At 36.2% G+C, this 19755-nt stretch overlaps 1 protein-coding gene across 1 annotated transcript in view; it reads left to right on the forward strand.

Moving 5' to 3' along the window:
- LOC145248259 (cullin-2-like) overlaps positions 1-19755 on the forward strand; it is a 91746-nt gene that overhangs the window by 34267 nt on the left and 37724 nt on the right. Inside the window, exons 10-13 of the mRNA XM_080110133.1 lie at positions 5226-5282; positions 10394-10522; positions 17278-17364; positions 19362-19508. Of these exons, the coding sequence (XP_079966259.1) occupies positions 5226-5282; positions 10394-10522; positions 17278-17364; positions 19362-19508 (420 nt within the window). The remainder of the gene's footprint in view (positions 1-5225; positions 5283-10393; positions 10523-17277; positions 17365-19361; positions 19509-19755) is intronic.

Raw genomic sequence — 19755 nt, forward strand, 5'->3', positions numbered from 1 at the left:
GTTCTGGACTTCAACACGAGCTAAAGTTATGGCGCGTTTATTTAGAATGAGCGCTTTAAGCCAAACTGATGGTTTAATATGGTTTGATTTGTGCTCTTTTTGTTTTTTCTTAGTAAATGGAAACACTCTCAGTTTCACATTCATTTTCATTTTTCGTGTCGGTCTCTGTTGGGTGTTACAAATGACCTGTTTACCAGTCCTCTTCATCCTTCCCTGTCCTGTGTACATTTGACCGCCTCGTTCAACTTCAATCTTGTGCATTCTGTGATGTTGCCTTTCCTCTCTTTCTTCCTCCTCCGACTGTTCTCTGGAGCACTGTCTTGGCAATCCTCTCTCCTCTTGTTACGTGGCCGAACCGTTTTAGTTTAGCCCTTCTGATTGTGATGAAAAGATCTTCATAGGAGATGCCAAATCAGTCTTCTGAAGCATCTAATTTCTGATGCCAGAATCCCTTTCTCTTATTCTGCTGTAAGGGATCATGTTTCACAAACATTCATGAAATACGATTGGACGTGAGAACGGATGATACTTATCTTTGATCTGAGTTTGATTGCATTGTCTTCCAAATGATGTTCAACTTAGCCAATGTTGCAGCTGTCATTGCGATCCAGACTTGGACTTCTCATCTAAAACTATTGCTCCAACGTATTTGAAATTATTCACGGTTTCAAGCTTTTTTTTTTCTGTTAGCAGTGATGTCAGTTTTGATTCTATTGTAATTATTTGAAATCAATTTCGTTTTGTTTGCACTGTTTTCATGCCGTACGCTGTAGAGAATCTGTCAAGTTGCATGACCAGGTTCTCCAGTTCTTGTTCTGAATCTGCAAGTCCTGCAAAATGCAGGTTTGTGATTGTTCTTCCATCGTAGCTGACTGTCTTGATAGTCGTCAATTGCGTCTATCATAATTTTTTCAAGGAAAACATTGAAGAGTGTCGGCGAGAGCAAATATCACTGTCTCACTTCAACTGTTGTTCAGAGCCCGTCTCTAATGTCCTGATCGAGATAAATGGGTTCTGTATGACGTGGATGAGGTTAACGTTGAGGTTGTAGTAGTTAATTGTTGCTCAGAGGTCCGCATGTCACATTCTGTCGAATTACTTCTTGCAGTCTACATGGTAGAGTTCTTGTTGGTATTGACGGAATCTCTCGCATAGAATCCTGAGGCTTAAAATTTGTTTATATGTGCTGCGTCCTACATGGAATCTCGTAGCCTGCCCCTTCAGCTATAATTGGTTCAGCTTGGGGTCTTAACCTATTCAATATGATCCTGAGGATCACGTCATTATGGTGTCATATCAGGCTGATGACGTGGTAGTTGTTGCACTGTTTTAGGTTGCCTTTATTATCTAGGGTGATAATTAAAACGTGGGTCCATTGTATTGGCCACTATCCTATCCCAATTCTTCTGGCAGATTATATATTGCGTAAATATCATGGCCTTACCCCTGCATGCACTAGTTCTGGGTGGTTATTAATGTGTACTGAATTTTCATTTCTTCAGAGACTTCACTGCTTCCTTCACTTCTTCGAGGATATGGGAGTTGTCTGTGTCTTTTGTCAGAAGAGCCTTGAGATTCTCTGTCTTCTGATGCGCGGTATGAGTATAGATCTGCGCTGTACTCTGTCCCCCTGTTCAAGATGTCTCTGGACTCGATCAGACACTTCCCGTTTCAGCTTTTGTAGAATGAATAACAAACAAAGCCAAAACCATTTACAAAACTTTTCAAATTACTGTTTCATACTCATCTAACACATACATTATATAGCGCCAGATGATCTAAAACGTCACTCAATAAGTCGTAAACCTGTAGATGACATCACTACTAAAATTAATATCATTTCTACAAATGTCGCATGTAAAAATGTGAGCACCATCGGATCATTACTTTACAAAATTATAGCTTTTACAATTATAACTAGTGTTTCAATATTTTAAAAATAAAAGAAGCATTTGACCAATAAAGCATTGCGAAAACTATTATTCAAGCATAGATGCCGCTTGATACTTATGATAAGGACTCTCTTCTGGTGGAAGTAAGGATTAAAATTTGTGTGCTAACTTTAAAAAACAAATGATAATGAACGTTCAGATCGCCTGTCCTAGAGCATAATTTAAATGAACGACTCTTGATGAAGCAGTTTTCTTTCTCAACTTTTACTCCTGACCTGAAATGGAAGATCTACATCAGATCTTTTGCTGATATCGCTGGGAAAACGATTGCTTCACTCTACCGCTCCAAAAAATATCTCGCTCCGAATGAAACCATCTACTTGTTCAAGAACTAAATTCACCCTAACATAGGGTGCTGGTGACACATCTGGGGAAGAGCTGCTAGGAGTCACCTTTTTCTATCTAGACAAAGTACAAAACCGTCTTTAAATCTAGTGAACGAGGACATTTTAACCTCCGTACTTTTTTTTTCTCACAGATATTGCGAATATATCTCTGGTCTTCCGATACTTTTATGGTGGCAGATCGACTGAGCTTCAATCTATGGTTATCGTGTAAACTTTTGCACTAAGTACTCAACAACTCTTTTTATTTTTATTTTTAAAATATTGAAACACTAGTTATAATTGTAAAAGCTATAATTTTGTAAAGTAATGATCCGATAGTGCTCACATTTTTACATGCGACATTTGTAGAAATGATATTATCGACAATTTCTTTTATTCATTTGTGCCTAAAATTAAAAAAAGTTCTATGAGCAAAGTCTTTGAAAGAAGTTCTGCCTGTAAAACACGATACTGCGAGGCTGCTTCCCAACTAATTATAATAAGGTTGTTTTGAAGTTCATTGTAAATAAGTACTTGTTGAGCACACCTGTTGTGTAATAAACCCTACTCTAGTTTCTCCTTTAGTGATCATAATGGTGTTGTCTTACTGTCTACCTAATACTAATTAATCTTTATCCTCGGGTGGTATCCGAGCCTTGATAATCTGTGAGAGAATGAAAACGTAGCTCAAAGAGTGTGCGGTATTTAATTACATTCGATCAAAATTTCCAGAAACTATTAGCTATTTACAGAGCTCAAAAGAATAAAAGGAGAGGGAGAGAAAACAAATGAACACATATCCAAGAAAATGGCAGAAACACTAGAGGATGACCTCCAATCCGTAGTGGAATGGGGACAAAAATGGTTGGTCTCATTCAATGCTGCTAAGACTAAGCTTGTTTCCTTCAATAACTACAAGAAACCTTCTCTACCACCAATAGCAATGGCCAAGAACACATTGCCTGAAAGTACTTCTTTTAAACTCCTCGGCCTAACGTTTACAGGGAATATGAACTGGAATAGATACATTGAGAGCATTGCCAAGGCTGCTGCAAGGAAGGTTGGCTCCCTCTACCGTGCTAGAAAACTACTTACGCCTGCCAGTATCCTATACCTCTATAAGGCAACAATTCGCCCATGTATGGAGTACTGTTGTCACATCTGGGCTGGTGCATCTGCTGCTTGTCTCTCGCTCCTGGACAGGGTTCAAAAAAGAGTCGCCAACCTGATAGGTCCTGAACTGTCATCTAGGCTTCAACCTCTGTCCCATCGACGAGATGTTGCATCCCTCTGCCTGTTCTACAAATACTTTAATGGTGAATGCTCTGACGAACTGCAAACACTTGTACCTCCCCGACGTAACTACCCCCGGCAAACCCGACAAGCTACTAAGTCTCATCTCTTTACAGTAGAGATCCCTAGGTGCAAGAAAGCCTTTTACTCCAATAGTTTCTTCCCCAGAACTGCGGGTCTTTGGAACTCCCTTCCGGGATTCTGCTTTCCCAACTGCAATGATATGCAGAAGTTCAAGTGTAATGTTAACAAACATCTTTCTACTCATCTCCCTTCATAATGACCCCGCAAATTAATTCCCTAATAGTAGCCCCCTACTTCAAAGTGGCACTGTGCCTTGTTTGGGGTGAAAATTGAATAAAAAAAAAAAATTTACTACAATAAAGAGGTTAGATCCGAAACTAACGCGGATTATAAAGCCAAAGACAACTTGTTCTGCAAAAGAAATGAGAAGCGTTGAAATCAGCGTATCATGCTAAATGAAGGACAGTGTTGGTAAACCGTCTTTGAAATCTAGTGAGCGAGGACGTTTTCACCTATCGACTTTCTCTTTTCTCACAAACGTTGCAAGTATATCTGCTACCGTCACTTTTATAATAGATGCTCTACTGAGCGTTAATCTAAGGTATCCCTGTATAATTTTTGTAACAAGTACTTGTCTAACAACAACAATAACAACAACTCTCAACACTTTGTCGACACGGATTGGCAACCTTGGTGTTCAAAGTTCGACTCCAGTTCGTTTAAAAAAAATCATTTTCACTTATGTTGGCAAACTTTACATGGCTCCTCCTGTAAGTACCTGATGTCTTTCTAGAAATAATTCGGACTAGAAAATTATATGTATTTTTTATTAGAATCCTTTGAGATAAGTAAATTTTATATTTATTTATTTGTGGACTGTACTCCTCATTTTGTACTTTTTGTTTCACGACGTTTGTATAACTATTCCTCTGACCTCGTCAGGTGGTTAACCACGACGATATAGGAATGCTGAATCCCTTAACTGTATTTTCAGTAATTACTGCCTTCCATAGTTGTTGTCGTCTCACCACGCTTTGCCCAACTAATCCCTTGGTCTGCTTTGGTTAGGATTGAAACCGCTATCTTCAGACAATGCTCACCTGGGACCATAGAGATTCAACGCCTCTATCCACTGCCCGACACTTGGATATTTTGGTCTTATAAATCCAAGTTTTTCGTTCTTATCTGGTCTTCCATCACCGGAATGGGATATTATTTGTTTAATTATTGGAATCGTTTAAGATGAGTAATTTGTATATTTGCGGATTGCTATCCGCATCTGCATAAAGATGAGAATAACAATCCGCAAATAAAGAAATATAGAAAAGTGTCGGCGAAACAAATGCCTAAAAATAAATTTCCGCAACAGGATGATGATGGTCTTAAAAATAATAATATTGAATTTGGACTAAACGTTCTTGTTTTATTGGTAAAACGTTGGAATGCTCGATTGATATGTTATAGTGTTCAGTTAGAGTAACAACAAAACAAGTTTTCCCTTTTTCTTCTATTTTTATTTCTTCTTCCTATTATTGACCTTCTTGTTTCCCTTCTTTTGTTCCTTCTTCCTCTTTATATAATACTATCTATACTATTTAATTTGCGAGTTGTCTCACTTCTATATTTTTAGGCATGCGTTTATGCCATTAACGTCAAAATTAAAGGTGAATGCAAGTCCCCAGAACTGGTAAGTTATTCATTTTCTATTTCTAACTTCTATATGGCTCCTGTTTTCTCACCCATGTTTGTTTTCACACGCCATCACTACAGGTCGATCCCGATCTTCCATGTACATATAAAGCCTTAATGTTCCTAAATAGCTATCTATCCGGCACCGACCAGGCTCAGTGCTGGTCAACGCTGGCGATCTGACGAGAATCAGCGTGTCATCGTGTTTGTGCCGTACATTAAACATACCACAAAATAATAATGATGATGATACAGATAAGGTTTCATACGTAATTAACGATAAAATATGGGAAAATAGTTAGGATTTTGGTAAGGGTCACATTAATACGTCAGGATGCCCCAGCTGCAAACGGATTTGTACCCATAGATAGATGGAGTGATTTAGGGCGAAAGCCAGCAGGTAAAATTCCTCAAACCAAATACAGTCGAACAATAATGATACGACAATGTGCCACATCTTCGAGCGATAGAAACAGTGATTTCTCAGATCAGTATCGGACTGGAAGGTGATGTCAGCCGTAAGCGATCACAGTCGCTCATGAAACGCGGCGACTATGAAAATGAAAACGATAAAAATGGCGACAATACAGAGAATAAAAGACCCGCACGTAAACAACCCGCGCATGTATGTATAAATAGATTTTATTTGGGTGCTTGAACGCTCATGAGTGAAAACATAACGTTTGATTTCTCAATTTGATGAAAATATAACACGTATAGAGAGTATAATATTTTCAGGCCGCATCTAATTAAAACCCCAAGCCGATGCTTTGATATAAAAATAAATTTCTGATGAGTGACAGATTCATTTTGCTAGCTTAGGTTTTGCTTCTGTAGTAAACTTGTCGATAGCTGTGGTCATTGCCGGCACACCAAGTAGCGACCCTTGGTTACCCATGTGGCGGTCGATGCGGTATGGAATTCTGGTTTGATTTAGAGTCACATTGAATCTTTCAATAGCTCGGATAATATCACCTGTGTGAGCTACGTCTACAGGCGAATCGCAGCAGTTTCTCAATTAGACTAGTTGAACCTGCTCGTTGATCTCTTAATGATTCTTCCGCTCAGCGTCTTTTGTGCCCTGCCATTGACTGATTCTTTAGTTCTTCCGCCAAGGCGCATAACTGTCATGCTGCTCCCCATGACGTTACCAGGCCCAGGGCTCATTTACCAGTTCAGGTTCTATCTCAGTCTTCCTTTATGAGTGGTCTTACATGATTACCGTAGACTATATCCTCATTCTGCCATGATTTAGGTCTGATGTGAGTGTTTCTTTCATTAGACGGTATAGCCTCTTGAGGCAAACCTATACTGTTGTAACTTCCGCACGAGCTATGATGTAAGGTTGACATTTGCGGAGATTCAAATACTTTTTATCACCAGAATAGACATACCATCAAAATATCCACCTTTAATGTACGGACACTTCAACCCACATCTCAAATATCAGAACTTGTTGCTTCATCCAAAGAACACGATATCGATATTGTGTGTATTCAAGAGCACCGTCTCTTCCACAACAATATGGACATAAAGTACCATGAAATTGGTAACTGCTGGACACTAGTATCAGTGTCAGCATGGAAAAATTCGACAAATAGTATCATTGGGGGAGTAGGACTTCTGCTTAGCCCTCGAGCATTAAAATCATTGAAAAGTGCTGAGAACATAAAACAAAGGATAATTCTTGCTACCTTCAGTGGTAATCCTGCTACTACTGTTATTTGTTGCTACAGCCCTACCAACGTCAGTGACAAGCAAGAGATCCTGAATTTATACGATGAACTGTCAGCAATAGTGCGCTCAATCCCCAAAAATAATTTATTGGTTATCGGAAGTGACATGAATGTACATATAGGACGGGAAGACAACAAGCATAAGTTCTCTTTCCATGATGGAACAAACCGAAATGGAGAGTATCTATTAAATTTTCTCCTTGAAAACAACCTACAATGCATGAATACCCGTTTTCAGAAAAGACCCGGTAAGCTCTGGACCCATCAATCCCCAAATGGAGACAAGGCACAACTGGACTATCTTTTTATGAATAAGAAGTGGATCAATAGCTGTCATAACTGTGAAGCTTATAGCAGTTTCTATGGTGTGTATACTGATCATAGGATTGTAACCTCTAAGTTGAAGTTAAGCCTACGAGCGAACAAAACTAAAAAATCATCTAGACAGCCCTACAACTGGTCAACGTTGTAACATGACAATCAGATCAAACAGAGATTCGTCTTCGAACTGCGAAAGAGATTTGATGCTTTACAAGCACAAGAACAGGAACCAACTGCTAATACCACCTATGAAATCTTCGTTAGATCGCACCAACAAGCAGCAAAGAAGTGTATACCTCTGAAGCCCAAGGTAAATCGGAAAGTACCGTGGGAAAATGATAAAATAATATTAAAACGAGAAAAGTTAAAAAACATAATCAAAAAGCAACATAAATACCCCACTCGACAGAATACAAAATTAAGGAAGCAGGCGCTTCAAGAACTTAGTATGATGTACCTATCAGAACAACAGAAGTATGTTCAAGATCAAATAGATCGAATCCAGAATGCAGCAGATAACAAACAATCCTATCTGGCTTGGCAAGTAGTACATGAGATATCTGGGCGCAAACGACCTGCCAAAGCTAAGTTAAAGGCAAAAACTCCGGAAAATGCATGTTCGAAATGGAAAGCACATTTTGAAAAGCTACTCGGAAACAAACCAGAAGTAACATACCAACCAATTCAGCCGATTGTTGTACAGGAACTCGATATTGAGAAGGGTGATTTTACAATGGAGGAAATTCTAAATGCACTAAATAAGGCCAAGAATCGTAAAGCTGCAGGTTTAGATAACATACCTCATGAAGTATGGAAGACAGGTAGTTTCAATGACATACTTCTTAATTCATGCAATTCTGTATATAATCAAAAAATTATTAATATATGGAGGGAAGGATGCATACTTCCCTTCCCCAAGAAGGGTGACGTAAGCATACCAAACAACTACGGAGGAATAACACTCACTCCAATTGCAGCTTAAATCTACAATGACATGCGTCTCAACCGTATCCAACCAAAGATCGAAGAAGTGCTCAGGAAGAACCAAAATTGATTTAGAAAGAATCGCTCTACTACTAGTCAAATACTTACTGTTAGGAGACTGATTGAAGGAGTCAAAGCAAACAACATTGAGGCAGTCATGATCTTTGTAGATTTCTTCAAAGCATTCGACTCTGTACATAGAGGAAAAATGGCCAGCATATTAAAATCATATGGCATTCCAAATGAAGTCATTAATGCTATTAATCATGATGCTATATGAGCACACTCGAGCAATGGTTAGGTCCCCAGATGGGGACACTGAATTTTTCGACATCCGCACTGGGGTTCTACAAGGAGATACCGTTGCTCTTTTTCTTTTCATTGTCTGTCTTGACTTTGTACTCCGCACCTCTGTTGATATACACAACATGCTACGCTTCACCCTAAATGAATCCAGAAACAGACGTCATCAATCAGCAAACATAACTGATGCAGATTACGCAGACGATATTGCTTTGTTCGCGAACAACACTGCTGATGGCGCAAACAGTTACGTAAGCTAGAAAAGTATGCAAATGACATTGGTTTCCATATAAATGTGGATAAGACAAAGTTTATGACTTTCAATGTGAAGGGAGAGATCAAGGCTCTGGTTAGATTAACACTGAAAGAAGTCACAGAGTTTACGTATCTGGGCAGCAACAAAGTTTGGAATTTGCATCTCAAAAGCATGGACCGCATTGGATAGGCTACATTCAGTATGGACTTCGAGACAGGCTGACAAACTGAAAAGGCAGTTCTTCAAGGCAGTGGTAGAGCCTGTCCTTGTTTACGGTGCTACAACCTGGACACTCACCAAAAGATTGGAAAGAAAACTAGACGGCACATACACCCTTATGCTAAGAACAATATTAAATATATCTTGGCAAAATCATCTCACGAAGCGGCAACTTTATGGCAATCTACCTGCCATATCTAATACCATGAGAGAAAGGCGCCTACGATTTGCCGGTCATTGTCTGAGGATCAAGCATGAATTGGTGAGTGATGTATTGCTATGGACTCCACGACACGGACGCGCAAGCAGAGGACGACCTTGATCCACGTACATCCAACAAATAGCACACGACGCTAACTGTGAACCTGTAGATCTGAGGCAACTGATGGAAGACAGGAAACTCTGGAGAGGAAGAGTCACATTGGTCCGGGCAAGGAGCCCGTCATGATGATGATGATGATGATGATAATGATGATGATGACAGATTCAACTTCATATAATCCACTCAGATGCACAGATCACACTTTCATTTTATATACAGCAAGGATATAAGGAAACGCCATAAGTTTCTCTAAACCACAATAAGTCAATATTGTCGACATCGTACGCATTACCTAGCAGTTCTTATATCTTAAGGTTTTAGCAATCCGTTAAGTTGAATATTATGAGTGGATATCTATGAAGATGCTACGCTTCGCTGAATAATTAGTGTAAGAATCTGTGACAATTCCAATGTTGAATGCATTGGAATAAAAACGAAACACGGACGGCGATGTTGATAAAAACTGGATCCATCCAGAGAAATCCTTAGTTTCGTTGAGGATAGTGGGAGTAGACATATATAGTGAATGAATATTGTGCTACTACTGTTAAATACGACTTGTTTTGGAATGACTCTCCTAGAATTTATTTCTCAAATGAAAGTTAACAAATATAGATTTAGATAATGTACAGAGTGATGATTTAAAAACGTAGACCATAATGGTAAGCATATATATATATATATATATATATATATATATATATATATATATATATATATATATATATATCAATGTACACACTTTCTGATTCCTTCTCCGCAGCGAAGAGGAATCCGAATATTAGATCTCCCAGAAGGTTATCACATATGTCCTGATACCGTGGAAACCAGACAAAATACGTTGTCATAAAACGAAAATGTTCAAACAAGGTTACAATAACATTTCATGCGTATGACAGGACGATGTTTAAACAAGAGTGCGATGAATCATCTTTCGGTTTCAAATTATATGTTCTGTCTCTTTGCAGTTGGCAAAATATTATGATAATATACTTAGGCAAAGTCCTAAGGAAATTTCTGAAATGGAACTGGACGAGAAACTCGATAACGGCATAACTGTGTTCAGATATTTAGAAGATAAAGACCTTTATCAGCGAGTGAGTATTTTTTTAATATTTCATGGCTGTAGAACAAAACCGGGGGGGGAATGCAAAATTATACGAGATGTTTCAGGGGTTTATATATATATATATATATATATATACTAGCACTTAAACCCGGCTTTGCTCGGGACCTATGTTCTGTTTATAACTTTATGTGCATATATATATATATATATATATATATATATATATATATATATATATATATATATAAGTTTGACTCATGTCAAGGTAATCTACATCTAAAATTTCAAGTGTTTAGACCCAAAATTGGCGGAGGAGTTTTAGAGTTTTCAAAGGTCGGATCGTTGAACTTTGACAGCCAAATTTCTGTCTGAAAACCAATTAAAAAGATTTTCCCAAATCTCAATATCCCTTATATCAAATCTCGAGTCTCTAGACCGAAAATTGACAGTAGTTTAGTAGGGAACACACACAGATGGTGTTTATTTGCTCCCCCACTGAGCAAATTAGGCACAAGGCCGTTTTTAATGTGAGGTAAAAACCAGCTCCCCTAAAAGGGGTCACTCTGGTTACCAAAAATAATAATTGTCCCAGTATAGAGGGTTTCCCCTCCATTGACTGGTACAAATTATCTTAAGTGCAGTATCTGTCGGAACAGATACTACACTTTGATCCTGGCCCGAAGGCTGGAAAATATAGGGGAACACACACAGATGCACACAAAATGTCACTTTTCTAGATATACATATAGATATATATAATGGTAATACTAGAGATTAGGACTCGTATTGACCTGAATGATTGCCATTTACATAATAGAGCGGAAATGGCCTAGCTGAAGTACAGACATTAGATTCAACAAATGTGATTTTTCCCCGACTTAAGGTTAGGGTCAATTACCCCTCCCCGTGTTAATTGGCTTTATTATTTTCGGTACTTGTGCAGAATACAGACCATGCTGTTTTTGGATAGGACTTAAGTTAAATTTTTAGGGTATCTTTCGTTTATTGTTAGGTGAAAGTACAGAATAGTTACCCCCCATCATAAGATTGGGTTTCTAAATAAAGTACTTCTACACTTTATCGCCGAAACTGGATACACCATTTTATTTCGTGCACCTGCCGTTAAATTCCAAGGGAGAAATCAGTATTTTAAACTATGGCCGAAGCATAAAATAAATAACAAAAAGATTCAACTGGAGAAAACGATTGCTTCCGGAAAGAAGCAATTAACCTAAAGTTAAATGAAAAACTTTCCCGTTTTCATTTATTAAATCGAAACATTTCAAATTAAACAATTATCGATATATGTTCTCTTTCACGTTATTTACTTTTTTTTTCATAGTTCTTTCCAGAAGTAATTAATATCTTGTTTAATTTTTTTGTTATTTCTAACTTCGACCATTCTAATCGGCAGGTGCTCGAAATAAAATAGCGTCTCCAGTTTCGGCGATAAAGTGTAGAAGCACCCTAAATAACGTTAGCATTGCAACACGGTCCATATTCTGCATAGGTACATAATTTTCGTCACAGATCAACAAATGAATCCATTTATATTTTAAGGACGTCTTTTCAACTTTATTTTTTTGCGTATGTGATGGGGGAGGGGTTAAAACCATAACAACCAATCACCTACTTTTGTATTCGTATGCTGGTAATGTCCAAGATCAGTGCTCGGAAAAAAAAATCAAGCTACCGGAAGTGGATACGGAACTGAACGGAGTCAAGATACGAAAAATAAAATTGCTTTAATTTTAATACCGCTTGTGTTATAACCCCCCCCCAAAAAAAAAACTCATAATATCAAATAAAACAAATATTTGGTGCTTTTAGACTATTGGAACGAAATTTTGTAGTGGATAAAGAGTTTTCAGACAAAACAATAATTACTACTGTTTTTGGTCAATTCTAATAATTTACAATGGTAACTTCCAAATTATGTAGTCGGAATTACCTGAATATTACCGAATTATTACCCCCCCCAAAAAAAAACAACTTTAATCAGGTGAAAAATTTCGGCAATCTTGTTGAAATCGAAAATTACCTCCCTTTTGAACCGTATCTTACGATCGTTTTCATCAAATTCATTTTCTTTCATAAATTCTCTACCTTATCGATTTTCGTAATTTTTGGATATAATCATCTTAAAACACAAGGAATACGTAGATACCATTATCATGTGAAATTCAGTATTACGATTTCCGAAATTTAGTTTTAACACTTTTCCCCCCGAAACAAAAAATATTAATAGACTAAATACATATATAATTAAATAAAATTTTATATATAATTTATATTAAATAATTTCTTTCGTCGTAAAGCGTTAAAATTATTTTTTTGAATAAAATTTGTTTTAATACAAGAAGCGTTTTTTATGCGAATGCACTTACTAATCCGCGCTATTTTTTAAAATCGTATTTCCAAGTTTAATGAAAGTTTTTTTTATTCAATTGTAAGGTTAAAGTACAGAGTAGGTAAAAAACACCCCCTCCCCATGTTAAGAATGGCTTTTTAAATAATAACGTTATTATTTCAACACGGATCAATAAGTGCACGAGTACCTTTTTTTTGTTTAAAAGTAATTTCTTTATTTCGTAATACAAGTGTAAAAAAAAAAAAAGTATTTTTTCGTGTCTTGATTCCATGACTCCGTTCTATAACCAACCGTATCCTCTTCAGGTAGTTTGAATTTTCCGTGTACTGATCTTGGACATTACCCGTATGCAGCCAACCAAACAGAACAACGCAAAAAAAAACATAAAAAAGAACACCAGTTGTAGCCAACATTTGCAGGGCGCGTTCTACATGAAATAGTTAATTAGTACCCAATCAGTGGTTATCCAGGGAATTAATAGAAATAAGAAACTGTGAAAAAAAAGTAAAGGGGAGGGGAATGATGGTTTGGCAGGATTGGCAAATCATTTTGTACTGTACAAAAATAGTGGTAATGTTTTTGTTGTAAATAGCAAGCAGTCGAAAAGTATTAAAAATTGAAAAAATGAAGGAATTTTGTTAGGAAAGATGATGTTATTGTTTGAAATTTAAAGATAATGTGCTAAGTGAAAAAGTAAGTTTAAAAAAGTATAATAAAAAAAGGTGTATGTGATTGTAAAAGAAAGTGTTGTTTAGTAGTGGTGTTGGATGGACAGTCGGCAATTATATTGGTGTAATTTAAGCTGGTCACGGTTTATTATTGTGGTTCCCAGTAGGGTTTGTCTCATAGTAAGTTGTGTTATAAACGGGAACATACCAAAGTAATAAAATGAAAAAATGAAGAAAATCAGATTTACTGTGTGTGTTTATGGTGTGAAAGTCAGCGGGCTTGGTTGCCATAACAAGGTGACGTACCCAAGGACGGTAGTGAACGTGTGTGTGTGTGTGTGCGTGCGTGTGTGCGCGTGTGCTGGGAATAGTAGTAGTACTAATAGTCTGTCCTTTGGAGGACAGCGTTTGTTTTCGTGTTATGTGTACGTGTGTGCGGCTAGCGCCAGAGTGTGTGTGCTGGGAATAGTAGTAGTACTAATAGTGAGGATGGTGTAGGTGTAATGGCGGACGTGGTGTCGGAGGTTGGGTTGTGATGGCTGGTGTAAGTTTCGTAATTTTGTAATTTGTAAATGGCAAGTTAGGAAAAAAATAGACCCTCCCAAGATGGACAATAAATAAGGGCATAATATTTTATGGTAAAGTTAAGAACGTAGGAACAATAGTTTTTTAGGAGATGTGATTATTGGATTAACCAATCAGAAACCGTCTGTGGCACACACATCTCTGTTTTTATAGATATATAGAAGATAGATAGATAGATAGATAGAAGATATATATATATGTTTATCTTTCTATATGAATTTATCTCTGTCTCTTTCTGTCTCACTCTCTCTCTCTCTCTCTCTCTCTCTGTATATATATATATATATATAGAGAGAGAGAGAGAGAAAGAGAGAGAGCAAGAAAGATAGACAGATAGATGCATATCTTAAGTAAGACTGGTGGTGCATCGCTTCCAATGAATAAATATGCTTTCAGATACAAACCTAGAAATTTCTACGATTCGGCGCAATACATACAGTGCCTAGTCTTCCCAAATGTTCACCGATTTGGTACTGGCAGGCTCAACTTTGCATAACTCCGGTTATCTGGCGAAAATCGATTTGTCAGCGTGATTGTGTCGTACACACACACACACACACACACACGCGCACACATACATACATACATATGTGTGTGTGTGCATATATACATATACAATAGAACCCAGGGATACGGTGGCCCTGGGATACGATGTGGAATACGTTGTTTTTACGGCCACTAGTTATGGTATTTATCCTACCTTACGGTGTTAATTTTATATTTTTTTATTATATACATATGTATTATATACTCTACTGTATTTTGTTAACTAATTTTTAATGCCGTATCCCGAAGTTCTGCTGTATAATAAGACAGGAGATGGGTGCATGTATGCGTGTGAATATTTAACCGCTAAATTCTTAAACAACTGTGTACATAACATAAATAGTAATCATACAGCAAGTATAGTTTATAGCAAGTAAAGTATTTGTTTGTATGGATTAATCAGGCGTACAGAAGTGGGTGATTTGAAATGTAAAATGTTAAGTTTCAGTTTTTGGTACATTTCTATTAGTTTGCGCATGCGTAAACTAATTATAAATACATCTATCTGTCGGGTTAGCACAAACGGTATATGTATATTTGTATCAGTTGCTTTATTTATTTGTTAATATTATTCTCAAACATTTTACTCCTGAACTTTCTTTTATTCTCACGAAATTTTTCAATCTCTGTTTAACTCAGTTCTGTGTCCTACTTGCTGGAAGGAGTTCTTTGTTTTCACTATCTTTTAAGATGATGAAGATCGGTCAAATCAAACTAAATATCGTCCTATTAGTCTCCTCTTTAGCAAAGAGGCTGGTAAACTGCAGACTTCTTCATTTTCTGAAGAGTATGGTTCTTATTAATGATGTTCAGTAGGGATTTCGTAGAGTTTGTTTTTTTTACAAATGATTTGTTTACTATTTTAACTGAATTGATCCATCGTGTTATGTATAATTCGGGAAAGGTTAGGGCTATTGCGCCTGAAATTTCGAAGGCGTTCGACAGAGTATGGCATTCTGGTCTTCTACACAAACATCAAGGCTATGGGATTGGTTCTTATCATTACTAACTCTTTTATTTCTGGCCAAAGCTTTCGAGCTACTCTAGATGATTCCTTTTTCTGTGTTCTTCACGGTTCTATCGAAGATCCCGAAACTATGTTTTTCTTTATATAAATCACCTTCCATCGAATAGTTTCACGTGTGTGCTGATGACATTACCCTTTATTCTGATATTGCTTCTTGCCCATCTTCCTCGAATCATTCTAAATATGCAGTTTATCTAGGATTTCTTCAATTATAGATTGGGATAAGAAATAGCTTGTTAGGTTTAATCCTGTTAAGACTTCCTAATTGCCATTCAATCGTAAGCGTGTTCATTTTCTTACTGCGATTCTAATAAATAGTTCTGCTCTCGATGCTAAAGCGACTCTATAACTCATTTGATTGGCATTGGTTTCTCATTAATTTTTTTTAGAGTTCATATCTTAAATCTATTGCTCTTTCTGTTCTCGTAAAAGAGGTTAACTTTATCGCTCTAAACACTTTCTCGCGCCTGAGGCTAATGTTTATCTTTGCAAACTTACTATCAAACGATGTATAGAATATTGTAGTCATGTTTGGGCGTAGGAATTACTGTCCCATGGAAAGCTATTGATAAATTGCCGAAACGTATCTTTAATTAAAACGACCTAAACTTTTCCTTCTTAACTGCAACCTCGGTCTCATAGACGTGATGTTGCTAATCTCGGTTTTTTTATATAAATACTGTTATGAGATGAGTTTTTTTTTTCAGAACATTTTGACTATTTTCTGCTTTAATTGTTCAAATTCATTTGACTCGTTGGTCTAGGGTTCTATATATTTTTTCTGTTTTAATACTGCATTGTTATAGATATTTTTATTTCAGTGGCTTCTTTGCAAGAACTGCAAGTTTGTAGAATTTCCTCGCTGTTTTTCTGCTATTACAGTTTTATTTTTTTTTTGTTTTTGTTTTTTTCAATATTAAGGTTTAAATGCCTATATGAGATTTCACGCAAATACAGAAAACTATGCAAACGTACAGCCAGTTGCTCCCTAAAGATAAGGCCATGTAAAGCCGTGACATGGTGAGAGGTCGAAAAGTCGGAACTAGTTCATCACATATGGAAAAAAAGGAACACACTTTCCTATAGGGAACGAGGTAAAAAAAATTGGCAGGGATTCAAGATAGAGAGTTAAACGACTAAAAGAAGCGGCACATATGCTAAAAAAATATCGATTATTAAGAAGACCAAGCATTGATGTCAGTCGTATATATGAACCTTAAATTTTAAAGAAAAACAAATCTTATACTACCCCCTCCTTTAAATTCCAAAGGTAAAAGGGGGAGACAATCATGTTAAATTTTATCACAGTTACCCCCACTTTATCAATCATTTTTTTACAAATATACTAAACCACGGCGAAGAAAACAAAACAACTCCGAGAATACGAAACCATTTACGGAGCCAGTAACAGAAAAGTTTGTTTTGCAAGGTACTTGACGAAGGCCGAAGGCTTCATCGACTGAAACATTGCACAAATAACACTCAATATGAGAACAATAGTTCGATTAAAACAAGTAATACAAACTTTTTTATTTCTTATTTTTGATTTTATTCTAATTGGTGTTTTTTTTTTGTTCCTTGTTCAGTTTTATTCCAGATTTTTGGCCAAACGATTAATTTATAACCTCTCTACATCTATGGATGCTGAGGAGTCTATGATAAACAAATTAAAAGTAAGTTTTATTTTTATTTTTTTCTTTTGAATTCAGTTTAACTTCAAAATTCATGAGAAGTTCATGTGGAATCTGCTGTTAATTTGGACAGTGCAGATTTGTGCACCGAAAACAAAAAAACGCATAAATACAGTTCACTAAACAACTTTTTCATGTTCAAAACTACGGTTCTTGCTCCCGATATTTAACGATTCATATGAGATATTAGATAGACATTTTTATGAACTAGCCGTAAAAGCCACTTGAATGTTTAATCGTATTATCCTCCTAATCATACGAAGCAATGCAATATCCATTATGACGTCATCCCGCAACTTTGGAATCAAGGTGAAGCAACAAAAATTGTACTCCTATAGAAAAAATAATATAGGAGCTTATTGAAGGAATGTCCATTTATCTGACTATAGTTTAAGTTCTCCCAATAAAATGGTATCATAATATTAAACTATGTTGAATAAAATCTCATGATTAACAATTCTCTATTTATAAAACCCACTATGTCTGTATGTATGTCTGCCTTTATTTTTGAAAAGTGCATCGAAAACGAGACGCAAGGTCGCAGAGCGTCGTGAGGCGGATCAAATGATTGTATTTTGGGGAATCCTTATTTTATGGTGTTTTAGCTGGCAAAAATAGCTGCTAAGGTGTCAAAATTGAAAACTGAAACTTAGCGCACATTAGTCGACTTAAAGTGTTTATTTACGTATACGCAAATGCAAATTTATACATTACTTATGATTTTTTTACTATTTTTTAACACTATAACAATAGTTGAAAAATATCGACTAAAGCTAGTGCTAAAAGTTTTGGTTTCGATTTAAGCGGGTGGCAATAAATTCCCGGCAAAGCTTCATTAAGAATAATAGTTACTAAAATGTACAAAAAAATAAATTCTTGTGTATAATATAACCTATTATACACATTATACACAAGAATTTACAATTCTGTTACAATTCTCAACTCGACTAAAGTGAATGCCGTCTCGTTTCGTTTTTAGGGGAACTCTAATTCGCTCCTCCCTGGTAAAGCTTAAATATGATTTTAAAAGTACACTCATTTACATAATAATTAGCTTGTTCCTTCCTTAATTAGTCTTATGTTACGCTTTCAGTGATTAGATATACGAAAACGAGGTTTCATCAAAATGAGGCTACTCTTAAATTATTCTCCAAGGATGCCATATTGGCAATTTCAAATACAAATTTCACGAATTTGACCTTTTCTGAAGTAGTTTGACCTTCAAAAATTGTATTGATTTTTCTCTTAAGGTTTCATTAAAGGAAATAAACTTTCACGAAAAACACTCGTCTGGTTTAAATACAATCAATAATATCCCCCACTCTTTATCTGTGCCTAAACCTAAACATAGACTCCGTGAACAAAGCTTCTTTCTTAGAACTGCACGCCTGTGGAACTCTCTTCCGTTTGCCTGTTTTCCAGCTGACTAAAATTTGGTAGTCTTCAAGTCCAATGTAAACAAATTCTTGATAAACCGTCCCCTTAAGTAACATAATTTACCAAAATTTCTACTACTAACAATTACTACGATACTATTCCATTGAATAATATACACTCTTTAACCCTTATCCTCGAGTGGCCTCCAGGCCTTGATAAGTAGTGAATCGTATGTAAAAAAATGTGCTATCCAGAGAAATATCAGATGAATCAAAATATATTTGTTGATTAAATATATTTTTCATTCGGTGGAATTTCCAAAAGTCCTGTTAATTGTTATTATTCCAAAATCCTGCAAACTTGCGACTAATGATTTCTAAATACTCCAAATATTAATGACGAGAATGCGACCGAATGTGGCTTCTACAATCGTTTAAAATTTCATAAGTTTGCAATAAACAGATCAATTCCTAATCTTGGCATGTATTGTTTAATAAGTTTCAAAAGCATTTGGAAACTTGTGTTTATATCATTTAAAAAGTAGTGAAAGTAGGGGGAGATAACTCATTCTATATTTTACCCAAATCTCTTTATATTTCCAGCAAGCATGTGGCTATGAGTTTACAAATAAATTACATCAAATGTTCACCGACATGAGTATCAGCAGAGATTTAAAGAAAAAGTTTGAAAACTTCTGCAGGAAGAAAAAGTTCGACATTGGTTTAGGATTTTCGATATTAGTCCTACAGGTGAGTTCTACAGACTAACTCTTAGAATGCGGTTTGATATCTTTATTTGTTTTGCGTGTCACTGTTCACACTTTAAAGGTAATTGCACAATTTAATTTAATTTTGAAGAGAAGTTTGATGACATTGAAAACTTTAACTCCGAACTATACATCATGAGGGCATAGTACTTTTACGCAGAAAATTGGAAACATTTTTCTGCGTAGTAATTTTTATATTCCTGTTTTTTTTTGTTTTGTTTTTTTTCGTC

The sequence above is a fragment of the Euprymna scolopes genome, chromosome 26 (genome assembly GCF_053919585.1).
Source record: "Euprymna scolopes isolate OS-2025 chromosome 26, ASM5391958v1, whole genome shotgun sequence".
Lineage (NCBI taxonomy): Eukaryota > Metazoa > Mollusca > Cephalopoda > Sepiida > Sepiolidae > Euprymna > Euprymna scolopes.